Here is a 20,791-nt window from a genome sequence, read left to right as displayed (position 1 = left end):
AGGGAGAATTGAAGAGCACCCTGGGATTTAAGATGAGGATTTGAGGCACAACTTTTGTGAGAAGTTCAAGTCCCAGTACTACGATGATCTCATCACCTAAAAACCTTATCATCACCCAGCAAAACATCTTTCTAAGCTTCAGCACATGTTCAGGTGGACCGCAGGAGAGCATTCAGTGCAGAAAGCACTTGGGCAAATGCTTAAAATTCATCTTGACCACACGTAGTTTGTATTTTTCACCTTTCCTTTCTCCTTTTCCACTCACTCACTGGCCTCTCTTCCAGTTTTAGCATCTATGGTCAGTATTTGTGGAGGCCTCGTGTTTTCTGCTGATACCACCCGAGGATGGTGTTGGCTCTGTGGCTTGGATTGGAAGGGATGGCATGCATGGTGCATTTCTCTAGTAACAGGTGTCTTTTCCCTGAATTAGGATCGATTGGTGGCCTCTTCTTCGCAGTTGGCATCGCTCAGTATGCCCTGTTGGGATACTTCATCCGCTCCTGGAGGACCCTCGCTGTTCTGGTTAATCTGCAGGGAACAGTGGTCTTTCTCCTATCTCTGTAAGTAGTTTTTCCTCATACAGGTTTAATTGAATAAGCAAAAGGAACATCTTAAGAGGATGTGGGTCAGTGAGCAGCGTTATTCCCTTTCAGGAGTTTGCCTGAACTGACTTTGGTGAAGAGCTAAATCCCGCAAGCGCTCCAATGCTTGGCAGCTGCCAGGAAGAGAGATGCTTAATTAATTCAGAATGCAGGTATCCCTTGTTTCAAGTCACATCTCCATAGACTGTATTTTAACATTCTAGTTGTTGCCACAGGGTACCAGTTTCTTTTGTAACATAATGCCTCAAGCCTAAAGATCTTCAAACTGAATCAGATAGGGTGCTACGTGTCCGACTCAGGTATGAGATTGCAAATATCACAGTCCATTCATATTGAATATGTAGCAGCAACTATCCATCCAATAGGTGACTCTTATCTCAGGGCCTCTAAATGGTTGTGGATGTGGGAACTCTTAGATGTGGGAGAAATCCTTAGGGTGGATGGACTCAAAGCAGTAAAAGGGTGATTCCCTGGTCAAGGGCAGTATGCTCTAAACAACTTGCTCAAATGTCACACTGTGGTGCTCTAAATGTGTAAGGCGAGCTACCAACTTAGAGCTGTTTTACCAGTTCTTTCTTCCTGTAGCAAGTACTTTAATTATATTATTAATTATATTAATTATTATTAATGTTATTAACAGTGTTATGTAATAATATATTATACAATATAGAATAGAAGAATATTACTTATTAACATCAGCCCTAAATAGCCTCAGGCTCCAGTAACAATAGAACATATTTAAGACAAACTTACAGAGTTCTCCATAGAATTAACATTCAGTACTGACCATCTCATTGGCACTTAGAAACCCAGTTTCACTCATAAATACTGTACTACATTCTGATCTTTAGTCACAAAGAAATAATGCTATTTCCTTTCTTATTTAATCATTTTAATGACGTGTTTAAGAAGTTTGGCTTTTTAGGGGTGTCTGGGTGACTCAGTTAAGCGTCTGCCTTCTGCTCAGGCAGAAGGGTCCTGGAATCGAGCCCCATGTTGGGCTCCTGCTCAGTGGGGAGTCTGCTTCTCCCTGTCCCTCTGCCACTCCCCCTGCTTATACGCTCTCTCTCTCCCTCTCTGTTTCAAATAAATAAAATCTTAAAAAAAACAAATGTTTGGGGATCCCTGGGTGGCTCAGTGGTTTAGCGCTTGTCTTTGGCCCAGGGCGTGATCCTGGAGTCCCGGGATCGAGTCCCATGTCAGGCTCCCTGTAGGGAGCCTGCTTTTCCCTCTGCCTGTGTCCCTGCCTCTCTCTCTCTCTCTCTCCTTGTGTCTCTCATGAATAAATAAATATAATCTTTTAAATCCTTAAAAGTTTGAGTTTTTAGCTTTATTTCACCAGAAGTTTTAACGTGCTTAGGAAAGGCTTTCTCCTGAGGTATCAAACCTCTAATTTTAATCATTAAAATCTTTGGAATAAATAAAATTTCAGCCAATGGTACCAGCTTCTGTGCCATAAAGTAAGGGACATCTGTAGTAGAATTTTCCTTCAGATGCTTCTTTAGTAGAGTCGTTCTTTATTCAAGTTCTACTAATTGAGGTTTGGTGGATTGAGGATTGAACTAAAGTCTGTTTTTGTATTCTCTTTGAAATAAGAGAATTAAATGTAAAAATGATTGTAATAGTGGGGCTCCTGGCTGGCTCAGCAGAAGAGCACAGGACTCTTGATCTCAGGGTTGTGAGTTCAAGCCCCATATTGGGTGTGGAGATTATTTTAAAATGAATAAACAAGCTTTAAAAAATGAATATAATATGGGACACCTGGGTGGTTCAGTGGTTGAGCATCTGCCTTGTTCCTGGAGTCCCAGGATCAAGTCCTGCATCGGGCTTCCCCAGGGAGCCTGCTTCTCCCCCTGCCTGTGTCTCTGCCTCTCTCTGTGTGTCTCTCATGAATAAATAAATAAAATCTTTTAAAAAAGAGAGAATATAATAGAAATGGTTTGCCTATACTTAAAAGAGCAAAATGTATTAAATGTATTTAGTTATGTGAATTGGAATGAGATAATTCTACCAGAAAGGGAAACTAACAACCTTTTATTAGTTCATGTATTATAAATTTTTGCAATAAATGGGTGCCTAGTATTGTCTTTGAATTAATAAGCATTCATGTAAATGTGGGCAGATAAATGAATCTTCCTTTTTTTTTTTTTTTAAAATTTTTTTTTTATTTATTTATTTATGATAGTCACAGAGAGAGAGAGAGAGAGAGGGGCAGAGACACAGGCAGAGGGAGAAGCAGGCTCCATGCACCGGGAGCCCGATGTGGGATTCGATCCCGAGTCTCCAGGATCGCGCCCTGGGCCAAAGGCAGGCGCCAAACCGCTGCGCCACCCAGGGATCCCTGAATCTTCCTTTTAAATGGCTAATACGTCTCTTATTAGAGCAACTTCGATGGATGGCATGAGCTGTTCTGCCTTTCTTTCCTGAATGTAGTCTGAGTTTGTTACAGCCTAGTGCTAGGTGGGGACGTCCACACCCTAGGAAATGAATTTAGGTCAGGAAAAAATAGGAAGCAGAGAGAAAAGAGCATATACAACTGAAACACATATTTATTCCATTAGGCCTTCCCACAGTCAGCCTTCAGTGTATCTTTTCGGATCGTCTCCCAGCTGGTTTCCCAGACCCTGTGCTCCAGGCACGGCAAGCTGCCTGTAGTTTGGCATCAGCTTGTGCTGTCCTATCCGGGCCCCCTGCTTGCTGCTGCCCCTGCTCCTCCAATACCCTGCTCTCCATTTCTTCCTATTTAACTCCTGGCCTTCCAGGTTTGTTCAACTGCCACCCTCTGCAAACTTTACCCCATCACATCTCCAACTACACATCATTTGTTTTTGTTTCTGAATTCTATAGCACTTACCCCGTGTGCCTCATGCCCTTTGGGCAGTGCTCTTATTCCCACTCACGTGGGAGTCTGTCTCTTTCTGCCCCAGGACCTCCCTCCCGATGGCTGCAGGCTCTCTGCTCCGTTACATGTCCCCCAACAGTAAAGCCCAGGGCCTCCCGCACAGATGATCTTTCCTATCTATGGGACAGGTGTTGGCACAAAAATAGCTGGAATTAACTTTCAAGATTAGCTGTCAGCGACATAAGAATAAGTCATGTTATTTTAGAGTCATACCTTGGGTTTTTTTGTCTTATTAGAAATATTATTGCAGTGCTTAAAAATTCCTCATTTTCACAATACTTGAATTTGAACAGTTTTACTCTAAAAATCAGTGCCCCCCAAATTTACAAAGATTTCTCGCCTTCTAAGAAATTCACAGGACATGTTTTGAGCAGAGGCAAAGTTGTTAAATTAGCACTACAGCTTCCAAAGGTGGCCCTAGCACTGTGGAGGGGGCAGCATGTTCAAGACTGCTTTTTCTTTTAAAAACACATCCTGTGGGGCGTGTGGTGACTCAGTCCATTAAGTGTCTGCTATCTGCCTTTGGCTCAGGTCATGATCCTGGAGTCTGGGGATCGAGCCCTGCATCAGGCTCCCTGCTCAGCGGGGAATCTGCTTCTCCCTCTCCCTCTGCTCCTCCCTCTGCTCATGCTCTCTCTCACTCAGTCTCTCAGAAAAATAAATAAAATCTTAAAAAAAAATAAAAATTAAAAAATTAAAAGACACATCTTGCTGTTTGCTGTGCAAAATCTGCATGTGTTAGAATTTCTCTTCCCAAATCCACCCATTGGCAGCGAGTGAGCCTTTGTATAATTTGCCTTCTCCAAATGTGGGAACATTTGGGGTCAGGTTTGTGTACATGTCAAACCCTTTCCCTCGCACAAACAGTGTATTAACTCAAGTTTCCAAAGCTTGACTATCTCTCAAGTATAAAAATGATTTATAAACATTTACCAGTAATGTAAATATTTATAGAACAGTTATTTACAAACATTTTAACAGTGATTAATGCTTATCAACAATTCTGAAAACAGGGAAATTTGGAGGAGAAGGACAGTGACCTAAGTTCCCCAGAGATAGTGATTGTTAGTATTTCCGCTCTTTCCTATCTCTTTTCTCTCACCTCCCCACCCCCCTCAGTTTTAATTTTTATTGCAATGGTCTTCTGGTATGTCACTTATTTTTCCTTCCCAGGCATACTCTCTCTATTCATCACAGTAGGCTTCGTTTATGTTCTTTGTATTTGCATTTAGACGCAAACAGTTGGTTTACATGGTAGCTCATAAGCGGCCCAGTGGAGAGGGTCAGTGGGTCCCCTCGATGATCAGCAGACCTAATTTCCAACAGAACAATATTTTACTTGATTATCTACTTGTGTATTAGTAATAACAATCAAGTGGTAATGAAGTTGCAAATCAAGGGATTTTTCAGGCTGTTGTAGAAGGCCTGTGTCCCTGCTTTTGTTGACAATCAAATGCACGAATGTGCACAAATGTTCTCTCCCCACTAGCAAAGCTCTCAGAGGATTCTTGCCTTCTTGTTTCCTCTGAGCACCTACTGCATTGCTCGATACAAAATGAAAGTGCTCGACAAGTGGTTATCGATGGACTGGCCATCAATGAAGTTCCAGATTCCTTGGCATTTGTTGCCACTTCACCATCCTTTATGGAAAGGCATGGAGAATTCTAAAAGGCATCTTCCACAGCTGGTGGTACTTATAGAAGTTTCATTTTATGCAAATAATGTCACAGTAGATCAAAAGATACTAAATGCTGTATTTAGTAAATAAGGCATCTCTGTTCCTGTCCAAGTTTGTCTTTGGCAAGTCCTCTAGACCTGCACACAGAAGTGTGAAGAGGAAAAAGACACATCAGAGAGTTAAGTCTTAAAACTATTGGAAAATATCAGTGGCGATATAATTGTTCAATACTTTGTAGTTAGAGTAGGAAACAATTGTTTGGTACCTGGAAGTTAACCAGGAAATGACTTTTATTCTTTAAGGTCGTGGGGGACAGGAAATATCCTGAGGACAGAGTGTGTCAGTTGATTCAAGTGTTTTGAAGCAGTAAATGCTCGAAAGTAGTTGAGATGTGATAAACCCTGTTTAATTTTTATGTAGTCTTAAAATAATCTCTGCCTTTTTAAAAACATATCACTATGTTAAAAACATTTTTTTAAAAAATTATTTTTTCTGATGAGACAATAAAAATTGTGAGGCTTTGTCAGAACTTAACTACCTGCTATCTCTGTAGTATTATTTTCTTTTTTTTTTTAATTTAAATTTTAAAATTTATCTATTCATGAGTGACAGAGAGAGGCAGAGACACAGGCAGAGGGAGAAGCAGGCTCCATGCAGGGAGCCCGACGTGGGACTCGATCCCAGGTCTCCAGGATCACACCCTGGGCTAAAGGCAGGCGCTAAACCACTGAGCCACCAGGGCTGCCCCTCTGTAGTATTATTCTCACACTTTGTTAGGATTTAGAACCCTCTCTCTGACCTGTGCTTTATGAAAAATTTGTATAATTCATTATTTTAGGTTTAACTTGCCATTCATCTGTTAAAATTTGTTTAAAAAATAAATGCATACTGCTTACCTTTTTTCTTTTTTTTCCACTACTGTTTTAGAAATATGTTCTTGGTTTCCATTCCATTCATAAAGCAGGCTACTTTTTAACACTGGCACACTGTTGAAAGTGGCCCCCTCTCTTTTTCACCTGTCATTGGGAGAGTTGGTTTGAAATCTCACATGGGGGTCACCTGGGTGGCTCAGTTGGTAAGGGGCAGCCTTTGGCTCAGGTCATGATCCCAGGCTTATGGGATCTAGCCGTACATTGGGTTCTCTCCTCAGCGGGGAGCTTGCTTCTCCTTCTCCCTACACCTGTGCCTACCCCTGCTAGTGCTCCCTCTCTCTGTCAAATAAATAGAAATCTTAAAAAAAAAAAAAAGAAAAAGAAAAAGAAAGCTCACATGGATTCTGGTTGTGGTGAAGGAATCCACATATTCCAAGGTGAATTCTCTCCTCCCCGTGCCCATGTTCCTCTATGAATACACAGCCTTTAATGACATCTCTTTCAGATTCATTCCTGAATCACCTCGTTGGTTATACTCCCAGGGTCGGCTGAGTGAGGCTGAAGCCGCTCTGTACCTCATTGCCAAGAGGAACCGCAAGCTCAAGTGTACGTTCTCACTAACACATCCGGCCAGCAGGAGCTACAGAGAGACCGGAAGTTTCCTGGATCTGTTCCGTTACCGGATCCTCTTGGGGCACACGCTGACCCTGATGTTCATCTGGTAATTATATCTAAGGGCTGTTGTCTTGATCCTCACCTCTGGTTGCTAAAAGGGCTGTTGATATTATGTTCCTTCTACGGAGTTACAGAAAATTTGACCTGATTTGTCAGCTTGAAGTTGTTTTCATAAGAACACATCTTATCTCCTCTGCTTTTGCAGCATCCTCTCCTGGTCAAGGAGAAACCCATGGTTTACCCATGGAACGTTTACTGAACTTGAGTAAATAGACAGCAGAAACACATCTTTGCTCCTGAGTTCTTCAATGTAAATATTTAAGTACCCGCCCACCAACCTCAAGGGAAAAAAAAAAAAGAGGAAAGAAAGCATATTAGAAGAGTTTCTAAATAGGAGCTTAAAGTACCTCCCTTTGGTTTTAGCAGCAAGTGGTCAGTTACCATGCTGTAGTTGTAGTGCCCTGGGCCGTACTTTGTGTGGCATTTCCACTTGCTAGCTCACTCACTCACTCCTGGGGGTGGGTAGGCAGTGGTGTTCCTTGCACAGATGGGATCCTGAGAGTGTGAAACGATGGACTCAAAGTCACATGTACAAATCAGTGAATGAAGAGATTGGCATTCTCTGAACCTGATTTTCTTGTTTACCTTATTTCTTCCTGCCTCTCAAAATGCTCTTAGCATTCATGCGAATCACACTGAATGATTCAAGATGGTTCCACTTAAAGCATGAAGTGCAAAGGAGAGAAATGGATGGGCAGTGAAGAGAATATATGAACTGCATGTGTGTTTTAGTACTGTATAGGCCTACCACATTTTATTGTGCTTCTCAGATACTGTGTTTTTTACAATTGAAGATTTGTGGCAACCCTGTATCAAGCAAGTGTACTGGCACCATTTCCCAACAGTATTTGCTCACTTCATGACTCATTTTGTTAATGCTCACAATATTCCAAAACATTTCCAGTATTATCATATTTGTCATGGTGATCTGTGATCAGTAAACCTTGGTATTACTATTATAATTGTTTTGGGGCACCATGAACTACACCTATATACGACAGTGAATCTAATAAATGTGTGTTTTCTGACCATTCCACTGATTGGCCATTCCCCTGTGTCTCTCCCTCTTTTGTCTCTCTATTCCTTGAGACACAACAATATTGGAATTAGACCAGTTAATTAGGCCTACCATGATCTCTCTGTGTTCAAGTGAAAAGAAAAATTGCATGTCTCTTACTTTAAATCAAAAACTAGAAATGAATCAGCTTAGTGAGGAGCCAAGACCGACCAAACTAGGCTTCTTGTGCCGGTTAGCTGAATTTTCAGTAAAAAAAAGCTCCTAAAGGAACTGAAAAGTGCTACTCCAGTGAACATATGGATGATTAAAAGCAAAACAGCTTTATTGCTGATATGAATAAAGTTTTCATGGTTCAGATAAAAGATCAAACCAAGCACAATATTCCCTTAAGCCAGAGCCTAATCCAGAGCAAGATCCTAATTTTCTTCAACTCTCTGAAGGCTGAGAGAGGTGAGGAAGCTGCAAAAGAAAAGTCAGAAGCTAACAGAGGTTAGCTCGTGAAGTTTAAGGAAAGAAGCCATCTCAATAATATAAAAGCACAAGGTGAAGCAGCAAGTGCTAACAAAGAAGCTGCAGCAAGTTATCCAGAAGATCTAGCTAAGATAATTCACAAAGGAGGCTACACTAAAAAACAAATTTCCATGTAGATGACACAGCCTTCTTTTGGAAGAAGATGCCGTGTAAAACTTTTATAGCTGGAGAGGAGAAGTCAGTGCCCAGACAGTTTGACACTTGATAGGGGCCAGTGCAGCTGGTGACTTTAAGTTGAAACCAGTGCTCATTGACCATTTGGAAAATGCTAGCTACCTTAAGACTACACTAAATCTACTCTTCCCATGCTCTCTAAAGGGAACAACAAAGCCTGGATGACAGCACATTTGTTTACAACATGGTTTACTAAATATTTTAAGCCCATTATTGAGACCTACTGCTCAGAAAACAAACAAACAAACAAAAAAGGATCTTTCAAAATATTACTGCTCACTGACAATACACCTGGGTGCTCAAGAGCTCTGATGGAGATGTACAATGAAATTAATATTGTTTTCATGCCTGCCAACACAACATCTGTTCTGCAGTGCATGTATCAAGGAGTCATTTCAACTTTTAAACCTTATTATTTAAGACATGCATTTCATAAGGACATTGGTGCCGTAGATAGTGATTCCTGTGATGGATCTGGGCGAAGTCAATTGGGAACCTTCTGGAAAGGATACATCTAGATGACATTAAGAATATTCATGATTCCAGGCAGCCTGGGTGGCTCAGCGGTTTAGCACCTGCCTTCGGCCCAGGGCATGGTCCTGGAAACCCGGGATCAAGTCCCACGTCAGGCTCCCTGCATGGAGCCTGCTTCTCCCTCTGCTTGTGTCTCTGCCTTTCTCTCTTTCTCTCTCTGTGTCTCTCATGAATGGATGAATAAAATATTTAAAAAATAGAATATTCATGATTCCTAGGAAAGGGTCAAAATATCATCATTAACAGGAGTTTGGAAGAAGTTGATTTCCAACTTTCATGGATGACTTTGAGGGGTTTGAGACTTCAGTATAGGCAGTTACTGTAGGTGTGGTGGAAACAGCAAGTGAACTAGATAGAATTAGAGCCTGAAGATGGGACTGAAATGCTGCAATCTCATGATCAAACTTGAATGGAGGGAGTCACTTTCTTACAGATGAGCACAGAAAGTGGTTTCTTGAGATGGAATGTACTCCTGGTGAAGATGCTATGAAGACTGTTGAAATGGCAACAGAGGAGTTAGAATATTACATAAACTTTGTTGATACAGCAGTGGCAGGGTTTGAGAAGATTGACTACAATTCTGAAAGAAGCCCTGCTGTGGATAGAATGCTATCAAATAGCATCACATGCTACAGAGAAATCATTCATGAAAGGAAAAGATCAATCGATGTGACAACCTTCACTGTTGTCTTAGTTGAAGAAATTGCTCCAGCCACCCCAGCCTTCAGCAACCAGCCCCCTGCTCAATCAGCAGCCATCAGCATGGAGGCAAGACCCTCCCCCAGCAAAAAGATTATGACTTCCTCAGAAGCTCAGATGGTGGTTAGCATTTTGTAGCAATAAGATATTTTAAATTAAGGTATCTACATTGTTTTTTTTTTAGATAATAATGCTTTTGCACATTTAATAGACTAGAATATAGTGTAAACATAACTTTCATATGCACTGGGAAGCCACACAATTCATCTGACTTGCTTTATTGCAATACTTACTGTATTGTGGTAGTCTAGAACCTCACCCACAGCATCTCCTAGTTATGCCAGTACATTCTGCTAGGGTGCCATAATTCGGGTCCATTGTTAGGGTGTGAACATCATACTTACTGGCTTGAAGGACTGTTGTGCTGGTTGGTATGCATTTGCCATGAAGGCAGCGTGGAAACCAACCTTTTTCATGTGGGAATTAAGGAGCATAATCTATGAAAGTGATCTTAGATAGAAAGCTGTAAAGAACAGCAGATTGAGAGGAAGATGCTGTGAATATATTTTTCTATATCATGGTTCTCTTTTTCTATGCAGCCAAGCACTGGCTGCCACCTGTATGGTTAGAGGCCAGGGCCACACCAACTGCTGCCTTCTCCACAGACCCAGAACAGTGCTGGAATATCACAGATGCAGAATAAATGTGGAACAGAGGACATAAGCTTGGAGACATGGAGATTAAGGGAACTTTTAAAAGCAAACCTGACAATCTGGCACAGAAGCTGATCATTTGAGGATCTGCCTATCGCAGACACTTAGGAAATATGTTCAGGTGCTTTGGGCTCTATAAAATTCCACATTTGCATGTCATATAGACAGGCAAACTCACTGCCTACTTCATGAGGATAATTTACTTCTTGTTTTTAAAGTTTTTTGGGGTTTTTTGAGGCATACTAAGTTTTGGATTCTGGCCTTCAGGGGATAAAAAACAGACGAACAAACAAACAAAGTAGACTGGGAGCCAGGGAGAATATCCCTGTTTATTTTATATTTTACACAGCCAAAAGAGTTCTTCTCAAATAAACCTCTTCCCCCTGGGCTCCAAATGCTAAAATATGCCATAATAGAGACAGTGTCATTGCACATAACTGCTGTTGTTTTTGAAGATGCCATAAAACTCTTAAGTCTTTTCTGTGGATCTGTCATCGAAGAAGGCCCTTACCAGGGAGTAAAATGATACCTCTGTGTTTCACATCTGTTTCTTTGGTTATTTCCCACACTAGTACTTTTTTTTAAATAGTTCTTTGATGCCCTAAATATATTGTTAAATATTTTGCAAGCATTCTAAATTTTTATTGAAGCCCATAAAAAGGATTGAAATGATTTTAATAGCTGTAATTATGCATCCCAATGTGACCCACTTGCCATTAAGGAACCTCGTGAGCAGAGTCCCTGCCTTGGGACCATAGTCCCTCCTTTCCCATGCTCTCCCACCACTGGCAGGTTCTGCATGCCTCTCATGTCCTGAACTGGCTTAGTTTATTTGTGTCTGACTTGCTACTATTCAAACTGTGTTTAAATATGTATGTGTGTTTCCATGGCTGGAATTACTTCACTGGGATATTTATTTATTTATTTATTTATTTATTTGGGTTTTGTTTTGTTTTTGAGAGAGAGGGAGCATGAGAGCAAGCAGAGAGAGGGGTAGAGGGGCAAAGAGGGGGAGGGGGGAATCCCAAGATGCGAGGCTTGGTCTCACAACCCTGAGATCATGACCTGAGCCAAAATCAAGAGTTGGATGCTTAACCAACTGAGCTACCTAGGAGCCCCAGGATTTCTGTGTTCAGTGCAGAGTAGTCACACACTGATACACACAACACATGGCAGAAGAGGGTGTTTACTGCAGGTAGAAAGGATTTTTAAAATAGTTTAGAAAGCTGCATGGGTTTAAATTGTTTACCTTACTGCTTGCAGACAAGCTGCTAGGGACAGGGAACACAGACAGCCCAGTGTCACCTTGCATCCTCACACATGATGGCCTGGCTCCGACACTGCTCATCATCCTTAGTACACGAGTGACAGCTCCACCCAGTGAGCTGTAGCAGGAAGTAGCTGCTGCCACTGGCTCATTTGCCAGGGAGGGATGACCCACTAAGCAGTCCATCTCCAGCCCTTTCGCCTCCTCCTGTCTCTCTCCTGTTCCCTGCAGCCCCTTCTTAATAGCCCTGGACACATGACCCACTTTGCTGTTTTGGCAGATATGGAAAGAAAGCTTTCCGTCTTCTGCTTGATCTCCTGATAGCCGTAGCTCATCGGACGTTTTCTAAGGAAACTAAGGGAACCAAACAGGAACTTCCCTGTAATAAACACCTGTCAAGCTGAATTGCAAAAACATAAAAACTGAGGGATTTCCAAAGCCTGCAGTACATTTTGTAGAAATGTATGGTTTACAAAATGTGTTCATAGACTAGTAAAGCCTAGTTTTAGGGTTTTGCTTTTGTTCATTCTGTTCTGTTTCATTTTATTTTCAATAATTCCATTTCCTAGGCACAGACGTTTGTTTGTTTCTCTGTCTGAGAAAGCCCCAGCTTGGAGCTTCAGGATGGCACTTTGTTGGGCTTATGAGCTCCCGGGCTCCTCAGTTCCTGGCCCATGGGAGGTAGGATCAGTACCTGGCACAGTGCCTGCTGCCTAGCAGGCTCTCCCCAAGTGTTGCAGCAAGAGCATGCAAAAATAGACTGACGGCTTCTCAAAGGGTCCTTCCTCAGCTGCTCCTCCTGGAGGATCCAGCCCCTGCTGGGCTCCTGGTCTTCTCTTTCCCATCTGGATGTTGGCAGCATAGACACCTGGCAAATGCTGGGCGAGTTGAGAACCTGGTCAAGGGTTGGAGGGCCAGTCATTTCTGGCCTGCAGGTGACCCACTGGCCATCCAGTCGCTTCTCAGCACTCGTTCTCAATACCATCCTCTGTTGGCTTTCCCCTTGGGAGCTCTTTTCTTGAGTCATTTTGACAATATCACAGCAGTCGCCTGTGGCAAGTGTTCCATAAACTGCCGGATTAAATAAAGCGAGAATAGTCATTGTCTTCTATTAAATGCAGATATGCCTGATGAAAGGACAGACAATGTCTTTGCCCTTTTGGGAGCCGGCCGAAAGCATCTAGCTGTAGCTCAACGGCCCCTTTCATTTGTATTTTTTTTTCTAGTATAAATGTAGATTGAGATAGGAAGGTCACTGGGAACGTCAAGCTTATTGCTTTAGACAGATGACATTATACTGAGCTAGTGATTGAATCTTCTCTGGCAGATTCTCATATGCTTTTTCTGTTGGCTTTCTTGTCTCTTATCCCCAACTGCAGGTTTGTGTGCAGCTTGGTGTACTATGGCCTCACTCTCAGCGCAGGCGATCTAGGCGGAAATATTTATGCCAACCTGGCCTTGTCCGGCCTCATAGAGATTCCCTCTTACCCTATCTGCATCTACTTGATTAATCAAAAATGGTGAGTATAGATGAATATGAAATGCAGCACATAGGGTACACACATATACATGCCCTTAAATCCATAAGTACTTAAGTTCTGTTGTCTTTGTCCATAGGCAGTATCTGCTAAGTGCTTCGTGGTGATTAGAATGCTTTTCAGAGCAAATGCAGTTGGAATTCATTTTTTAGTTTGGTATTTCTTGGGTTTCGTGTTTATGAGTTTTTCTGCAGGATATCAATCCAATATGGAAATACACTACCACTGGAAGGTTTTGCATAGTCTGTGTGTAATCTGAGAGCCCCAACAGATAAGGTTATTGACTCTCTGGAGATAGAACTCCATGGACCCAGCCCCTATCATCTAGAAGTCCTTACACAAGGCATAGAACTGGAGGACCTGACAAGACTTTTTGTAACCTCTTAAGGCCCACTCGACTTTGTAGAGGGGAGGAATGCATCCTGCTTTAACAAAAGCAGGCAGTTGCCTGCCTGTCAGCAGGCAGTTTAGCAATGCTTTTTAAAAGCTCTTTTATAGAGCACCTTTCTCAGTTTCCTTAGGTCACTTCTGTTACTGAGCCCCTGACCAGGGCAACTGAGCATCCCACTCAGGGTGAACCAGCTGGATTGTGCCATTTCTCATTTTCCAGAAATCCTCATTTTAACCCAAACAGCATTCCTTTTGCGTGATGCACGGTGCTATTGTCGTGGATAGCGGGCTCAGTGCGTTTTGAAGGGCAGGTTGGGATTCTGTTCAGCTGAAGGCTTTTCTCTGGGAGCGGTCCCGGTCATCTCCGCTGACCCCTCTATCAGTGACTGAACTTGCTGTCATCGCAGTCCAAGAGCCAAGTCCGGCTGCATATTCAGAAATCTGTCTGCATCACCTCTAGGGTGCCAGACATCCCTCATTTGTGTTGTCGCAGCTTCTGTGCATGCCTCTGGTGACCACATAAGGTTTTAGAAGGATGCCATCCCAGGGAGTAGCCTGTATGGCTTTGTATCCCTACTGCCTGCCTAGCATGGTGCCTGTCCGTTGAAAGGCATTCAGTACTGATGTTAAATGAGGTGCCATGAACTGGAGACTCACATGCTGTCCCGTTTCCCAGCTGTAGTTTTATGGCTGTGCCAGGGGATGGCTTTGACAAGTTAGCTTCCATGTACTTATCCTTAAACTAGGACTTATAAAATTCTCTGGCAGAGTTGTTACAAAGGTCACAAGCACTACCAGAGTTCCTCCAAGGGACCTACCACGTCATAGGCCCTTAGGGAGGGGAGGCTTGTTAATGCCAGTCCCCTTCCCCCAAGCCTCCAGCTCTTCTTTGGAAATTATAGTGTGTAACACACATCACTTAATTCTGACATACTAGCAAGAAATGTCTTTCAGTTTGTATTTTTAAGAGAGAGAACTTTGTTTTACAGTGTTTAAAATTTGCGATGACGTGGATGGAACTAGAGGGTATTGTGCTGAATGAAGTGTCAGAGAAAGACAAATACCCTATGATTTCACTCATATGGGAAGTTTAAGAAACACAGCAGAGGAACACAGGGGAAGGGAAGGAAAAAATAAGAGGGAAACAGGGAGGCAAACCATAAGAGGCTTTTAACTATAGAAACAAACTGAGGGTTGTTGGAGGGGAGATGGGTCGGGGGTTGGGGTAACTGCATGATGAACACTGATCTCTGCCTCTGAAACTATTCATACTGAAACTATTCATACACCGTATGTTAATTCATTGATTTTTAACTAAAATTCAAAAAATGAACTGCTAAAAGATTCATGTAATGAGGAGAGGAAGTAAGCTGGAAGATTCCGCTCTCCATGGTTCATTTGCATCCTCCGGGAGATGTAGAGCAGAGCACATGCCATACAGGTTCATAGTGAGGATTAAGTAAGATACCCAGTGGAAAGCATTCAGCACTGCCTGGAACACAGTGAACCTCACAGAGATAGAATGATTCTCTGTTCTTTTCCTGCACACGCCATTCCATTCTGCCATCCAGCTGGTTTTCCCTTGTTTTGTGATGGTTACGTATTTTATGTCCTGGTCAGTCACATTTGCCACCCATTCCTTAAGCAACGATGAACATATATAATGAAACCAGGGACATTTCAGAAAGAAGGTTCAGGAGATGAAGCAGATGAAGTTATAAGATCCTCGAGAGAAATGTGTCATTTCTTTCTATTGTTTAGGTTTGGTCGGAAGCGCACATTAGCAGCATTTCTGTGCCTAGGAGGACTGGCTTGTCTTATTGTAATGTTTCTTCCAGAAAAGAAAGGTATGCCTTTCAGAATTCTACAGAAGGGTTTTGAACAGCACTTTTATTACAATGAATCTCAATATAGTAGAGAGATTACCATATGCCATGCTTCATTTCTGTGATTGCATATTATTTAGTGATTGTGTGGGGTATAATGGGCCAGATTCTTCCCATTGCCTAAACTATTCTCTGAGTGAATAATGTGCTTAGAGGTGCACTATTAATTCTTTCAGGCGATTAAGCTACCATCTGGGGTGTCTGGGCTGCGGTACCGGTGATGTTAGAGTTGTTTATTTGATGATGGGGAGGATCATTTAGCTCTGCAGAGAGAGGAACTCCATCCAGGGCTACAAATAGCACTCCCCATCCCAGCCAATCACAGATCAGAGGTCAGAGCCGCTGATTCTCAAAGGCAGCCTTGGCACCCTCGGCATATCCATCCATATTCCCACGACACCCTGATGGTAACAGCATAATAAGAGTGATAGGGACTCCTGGGTGGCTCAGTGGTTGAGCATCTGCCTTCGGCTCAGGGCGTGATCCTGGAGTTCCAGGATCAAGTCCCATATCAGGCTCCCCTGGGGGGGCTTGCCTCTCTGCCTGTGTCTCTGCCTCTCTCTGTGTCTCTCATGAATAAATAAGTAAAATCTAAAAAAAAAAAAAAAAGTGATATTAACTGTTGGTGACAACTGACATTTTCTCAGTATTATATAAAGTATGAACAAAACATCTTTAGGAAATCTGGTGTTTTTTATATATTTGTAGCTTTGCTGTGCATCCTCATCTAACTTGATTTCTGCCCCTCTATAGAAATTATGTAGACAGTGATGGTTCTTAATCTTTTTTTTTTTTTTTGCTCTAGCACACCTAAGGAAGCTAGCTATTGTGTCAAAGACTGATTTCTGGCAATAAAGAGTGGATTATAACACACTGCAGCTGGGGCATATGGTACAACAAAATCCCTCCTTTGGGGGCTTTGGGATCTTAATAGGCCTCCATCCTGGAGCTTTTACTTCAGTGCGAATCATTGTGAGGCAGTTTATATAAAGTTTGACAGCTGCTAGAAACACAAGAATTTACTTCCTGACACAACGTATCACATATGAAACACTCCTTTGATCATTGCTTCTCCTTGAGATTCAGTTGTAGCAGTGTCTCACTGAAGACCCCCAAGGCCACATATTCTAGTTCTGTAACCCTCCAGAACACTTGCTGTGCTGCTGGTTGCCATCTCAAGTTCTATGCCTTGAGTCCAGGGGACAGTTTGCTCCCCACTGTGGATGTGACTCATATTTAGAACAACCTTATAGTGATTTTCATGGAATCACAGAAACTAGAAAATTCAGTAAGTTTGCCTAGTTCTTATTCTCCAAGGAAATCATCACCTCTGCTAGTGCCAGAAAAGGGAGAGTCCTCAGCTCTCACCTTGCTGTGGGTTTATAGAACCAAGCACCCAGTTCTGTTTGTCTGGGATAGGCTGTATGTAGCAGGCTTAGAGTCATAGGTTGAGATTCAGATTTTGTTTTTCCTAGGCAACTTGGAAATTCAGTTTCTTTCTTTCTTCTTTCTTTCTTTCTTTCTTTCTTTCGATTTATTTATTCATGAGAGACACAGAGGCAGCGAGAGAGGCTGTAGCAGGCTTAGAGTCATAGGTTGAGATTCAGATTTTGTTTTTCCTAGGCAACTTGGAAATTCGTTTCTTTTCTTTTCTTTTTTTCTTTTCTTTTTCTTTTTCTTTTTCTTTTTCTTTTTCTTTTTTTTTCTTTTTCTTTCTTTTCTTTCTTTCCATGAGAGACACAGAGGCAGCAAGAGAGGCAGAGGGATGAGCAGGCTCCATGCAGGGAGCCCGATGTGGGACTCGATCCTGGGATTCTGGGATCATACCCTGAGCGGAAGGCAGACACTCAACCACTGAGCCACCCAGGTGTTCCAGTTGCTTTCTATCTGTAATAGTCCTGTATTCTCTTTGTTGCCTGTAAAGAAACATTTTTCCTTGTTGCCATAAGCACCCCTGTAACCTGTCACACCTCTGCCAGCCTGCCCAGTTAATGTCTTTCTTCCTGCCATATAGCTGTGCACTTCAGGGAAATGACCCCCCAGCCCAACACTGTGCACATGGCCCTTTCTACAAAAGCCCAAAGTGAAAGGAGATGTGAACTGTGTGGTCTCCATCCAGACCCGTCCTCACTCTCTGCTCACTTCAAGTCAGTTTTAAGAGAGAGAAGCTCAAGCCCTTTTTTTGGCTGTGCCCCTGGGTGGACAGGGAATAAGGAACAGCTAGCAGGATATCTTTCATACTCCAGGAGTATGTCTCAGCAACTTGGTACCTCTGTTATACCTAGAAAAGTAGACATCTGGTCTATTTTTGAAGATTTCTAGGAAAAGAAACCTCACTGTGTCCCTTAGAAAATTCTATTTTTAATAGCCATTAGAACGGGCCTCTTCCACCACAACTGAGCCCATTTCCTTTCCTTTTAATTCACCACCAGAGATGGAGAACAGATGGCCGGTCCCTTTTCTTGCATAATCCTTTCTATATTTGCTGGGAGTGTTCTTAAGTATTCCTGAATCTTTTCTTCATTGAGCTGAGACAATTTGTTCTTTAAACTTTCTTTGAACCTTTCACACTTACTCCTTAGAACATTTCGACGGCTCAGTTTTAAATCTGTTTTTTCAAAGTTCTGAACCTTAAGCTACTTCTTATAAAAGTTCTAATAAATATATATTAAGAGAGAGATCTAATAGTTTGAAAATCTCTGTTAGCATCTTGTGTGAGCTTGGAGACCACACATCTTCTCACTGCTTTTTGTGTCCATTTTCCCTTACTTTTTCTCACTAAACACATTCACTGTCTTCTTTCTGACAATGTAGATGTCCCAGTGCTGGCTGACTTTTGTTTTGGTACCTGTGTATGATTGTGGTTCTCTGTGTCTGAGGCGCAGGCAGACATATAGACAGGTACACCTCTAGAAGAAACAGCCAATAAACTAGAAAACAGATGCTTTGGCATTCCTTAACTTGTGGTTTATAGTTATTAGGCAAAGTAGCCTGCCCAGTGCATATTTGCACATTGGTTGGCCTCCAAGTAAATGTTCTCCCTGGGGATAGTTTACCAGGTGGCCACTAATATTTTTCTACAGATTTCTCATCATTCATTTTACCTGATTTCTGTCCTTGCTCAAAAGACCCTAATTAAACCTACAGTACTGTCATTTATAAAGGTTAACTATATACTGGGTTCTCTTCATATATATATAGAAGATAATATGTAATATCCCCATTTCATACAGTAACTAAAGTTCAGTTGGGTCAAGTAACTTGTCTGAGTTTGCATAGCAAGTAAGCAGCACACCCAGGATTCAGATTTCAGGTCTTTCTGACTCTAAAATCAGTGCTGTTTGGGGGAATGCTGTTTTGCCCACTTAGAGTTTTATAACTAGAGTATTCATTGCACATGGTGAAGCTCTTGTCTTAGAGAATTAATACCGACTAATTAGAGCTGGTTCTTAACTCTTCAGTAGGCAGGTCTGATGGGAATTGGCCAGGGTTCAAGAACCCAGATTGTCAGAGTGACACTGAGCTCTTGTTGGCAAGGTCCTGGCAGTTGTGGTCCTGCCAGAGACCAAGTACTAGGGAGTCATAGCACACAACCAGATAAACAAGTTTCACAGGTGAAAGAGTGCCCTCAGATCTCTACTCTGAGCTCCTTTATATCTCATTTCTTTTATCAACCTCTGTCCATTTCTTATTCACTTGACTTCTCTAGTGCTTGCTATATACAGGATGCTATTCATAAATGAGACCTAAACCCTTGACTCAAGAGGCTTACAGTCTGTTAGGGAAAATGAGTGATTAGAGAACAACAACAACAACAATAAAAGTCAGAAGGTACCATATGAGAATTGACAACAAAATGCTATGGGGACTTTAACTTCAGACCACAATCTTAATGGAGACCAGCTTTCCTCCTGTGTTAGACAACTGTAAACCCAGACAAACTCTAAGAAGCACTGTCAGACACTGGACAAGAGGCTACACAGGACAGACAGTGATCCCTGATAGGAAGGAAATAAAGTGCTCCCTAAGAGTTACATAGCTTAGCATCTCTGAGCCACTGTACAAAGACTGGGAGCCCAGCAAATCTCAGTGCTTTACTATATTGAAAAGACAGTATTAAAACTTGAGGAGGCCAAGATTTCAAGAATTGGCTGGAAAAAATACTGAAAAGGAATAAGATACAAAGAGGAAGAACTCCAGATATCTGCAGAAGGGGCCTCCGAGTCTTTGGCTGCTTACTGATCTCTGTATGAGTTTGAGGAAGCTACTGAGGTCACAGAGGACCACCAGGAAGCAGCATTCAGAGCAGTTCTTGGAACCCAAGGCCATGCCTAGTTTCTTTTCAGCCAGATATGCTGTGCTAGGTAGAGACTTCCTGGGTCAATGTAGCCCTACACACTAAAGGCTGTTCTATGCTTGCCCTCAAAGTACTTTAAAAGTCTGAGAAGGATGAAGTGATTCCAAATAACTTAACTGCATCCCAGAACAAAGAGCAACAGTATTTAAAGGAATACAACAAAATCCAGCACCTAACAATATAACATCCACGTTGTGTGGCATCCAACCAACATTACCAGGCAGGAAAATACCACCAGCAACCAGGAGACATATCAATAGAAACAAAGCCAGAAATGACCCAGATCAAATGAGGAGACAAGAACTTTAAAACAGCTATTATCAGTTTGTTCCACATGTTTAAGAAGATAGAAGAAAGTATAATCATCCTGAACGGAGAAGTAGAGGATATAAAAAAGACATCGTGTGACATCTAGAGATGAAGCATACATTATATGAAAAAAAAAATGCAGTGAATGAGATTACCTAGAGAAGAAAGGATCAGTGAAAAGACAGAACAAAAGAAAGTATGCAAAATGAAGCAGGAAAATATAATTGAAAAAAAAAATTGAAAAAAAAATTGAAAAAAAAAAAAGAAAATATAATTGGATGAAAAGTTAACAAAAAAAGCTTCAATGAGTTGTAGGACAATACCAAGCCTAACATATTTGTAATTGGAGTCAAAGAAGGAGATAGTCAAGAAAAAATTACTTGTAGAAAAGATGGTCAGATATTTTTGACATTTGATGAAAGCTATAAACACATAACAAGAAAGTTTGTTCATTAAGGAGATGTAAACAGTCCTGACTGTGCAGGCGTCTACAAAATACATGAAGCAAAATTGGATAGAATTGAAAAAATAGACAAATCCGAAATTACAGTTCAATATTTCAGTACCCTTCAACTATTGATAGAAA

At 41.8% G+C, this 20,791-nt stretch overlaps 1 protein-coding gene across 1 annotated transcript in view; it reads left to right on the top strand.

Moving 5' to 3' along the window:
- Positions 1-20,791, top strand: part of SLC22A15 (solute carrier family 22 member 15) — an 81,847-nt gene that overhangs the window by 45,639 nt on the left and 15,417 nt on the right. Inside the window, exons 5-8 of the mRNA XM_041757413.1 lie at positions 431-560; positions 6,560-6,775; positions 13,105-13,245; positions 15,415-15,500. Coding sequence (XP_041613347.1) covers positions 431-560; positions 6,560-6,775; positions 13,105-13,245; positions 15,415-15,500 — 573 coding nt within the window. The remainder of the gene's footprint in view (positions 1-430; positions 561-6,559; positions 6,776-13,104; positions 13,246-15,414; positions 15,501-20,791) is intronic.

This window comes from Vulpes lagopus, chromosome 5 (genome assembly GCF_018345385.1).
Source record: "Vulpes lagopus strain Blue_001 chromosome 5, ASM1834538v1, whole genome shotgun sequence".
NCBI classification, from domain to species: Eukaryota; Metazoa; Chordata; class Mammalia; order Carnivora; family Canidae; genus Vulpes; species Vulpes lagopus.
Note: the sequence above shows the minus strand (reverse complement) of the source record. Positions and strands in the feature narration are given on the sequence as shown.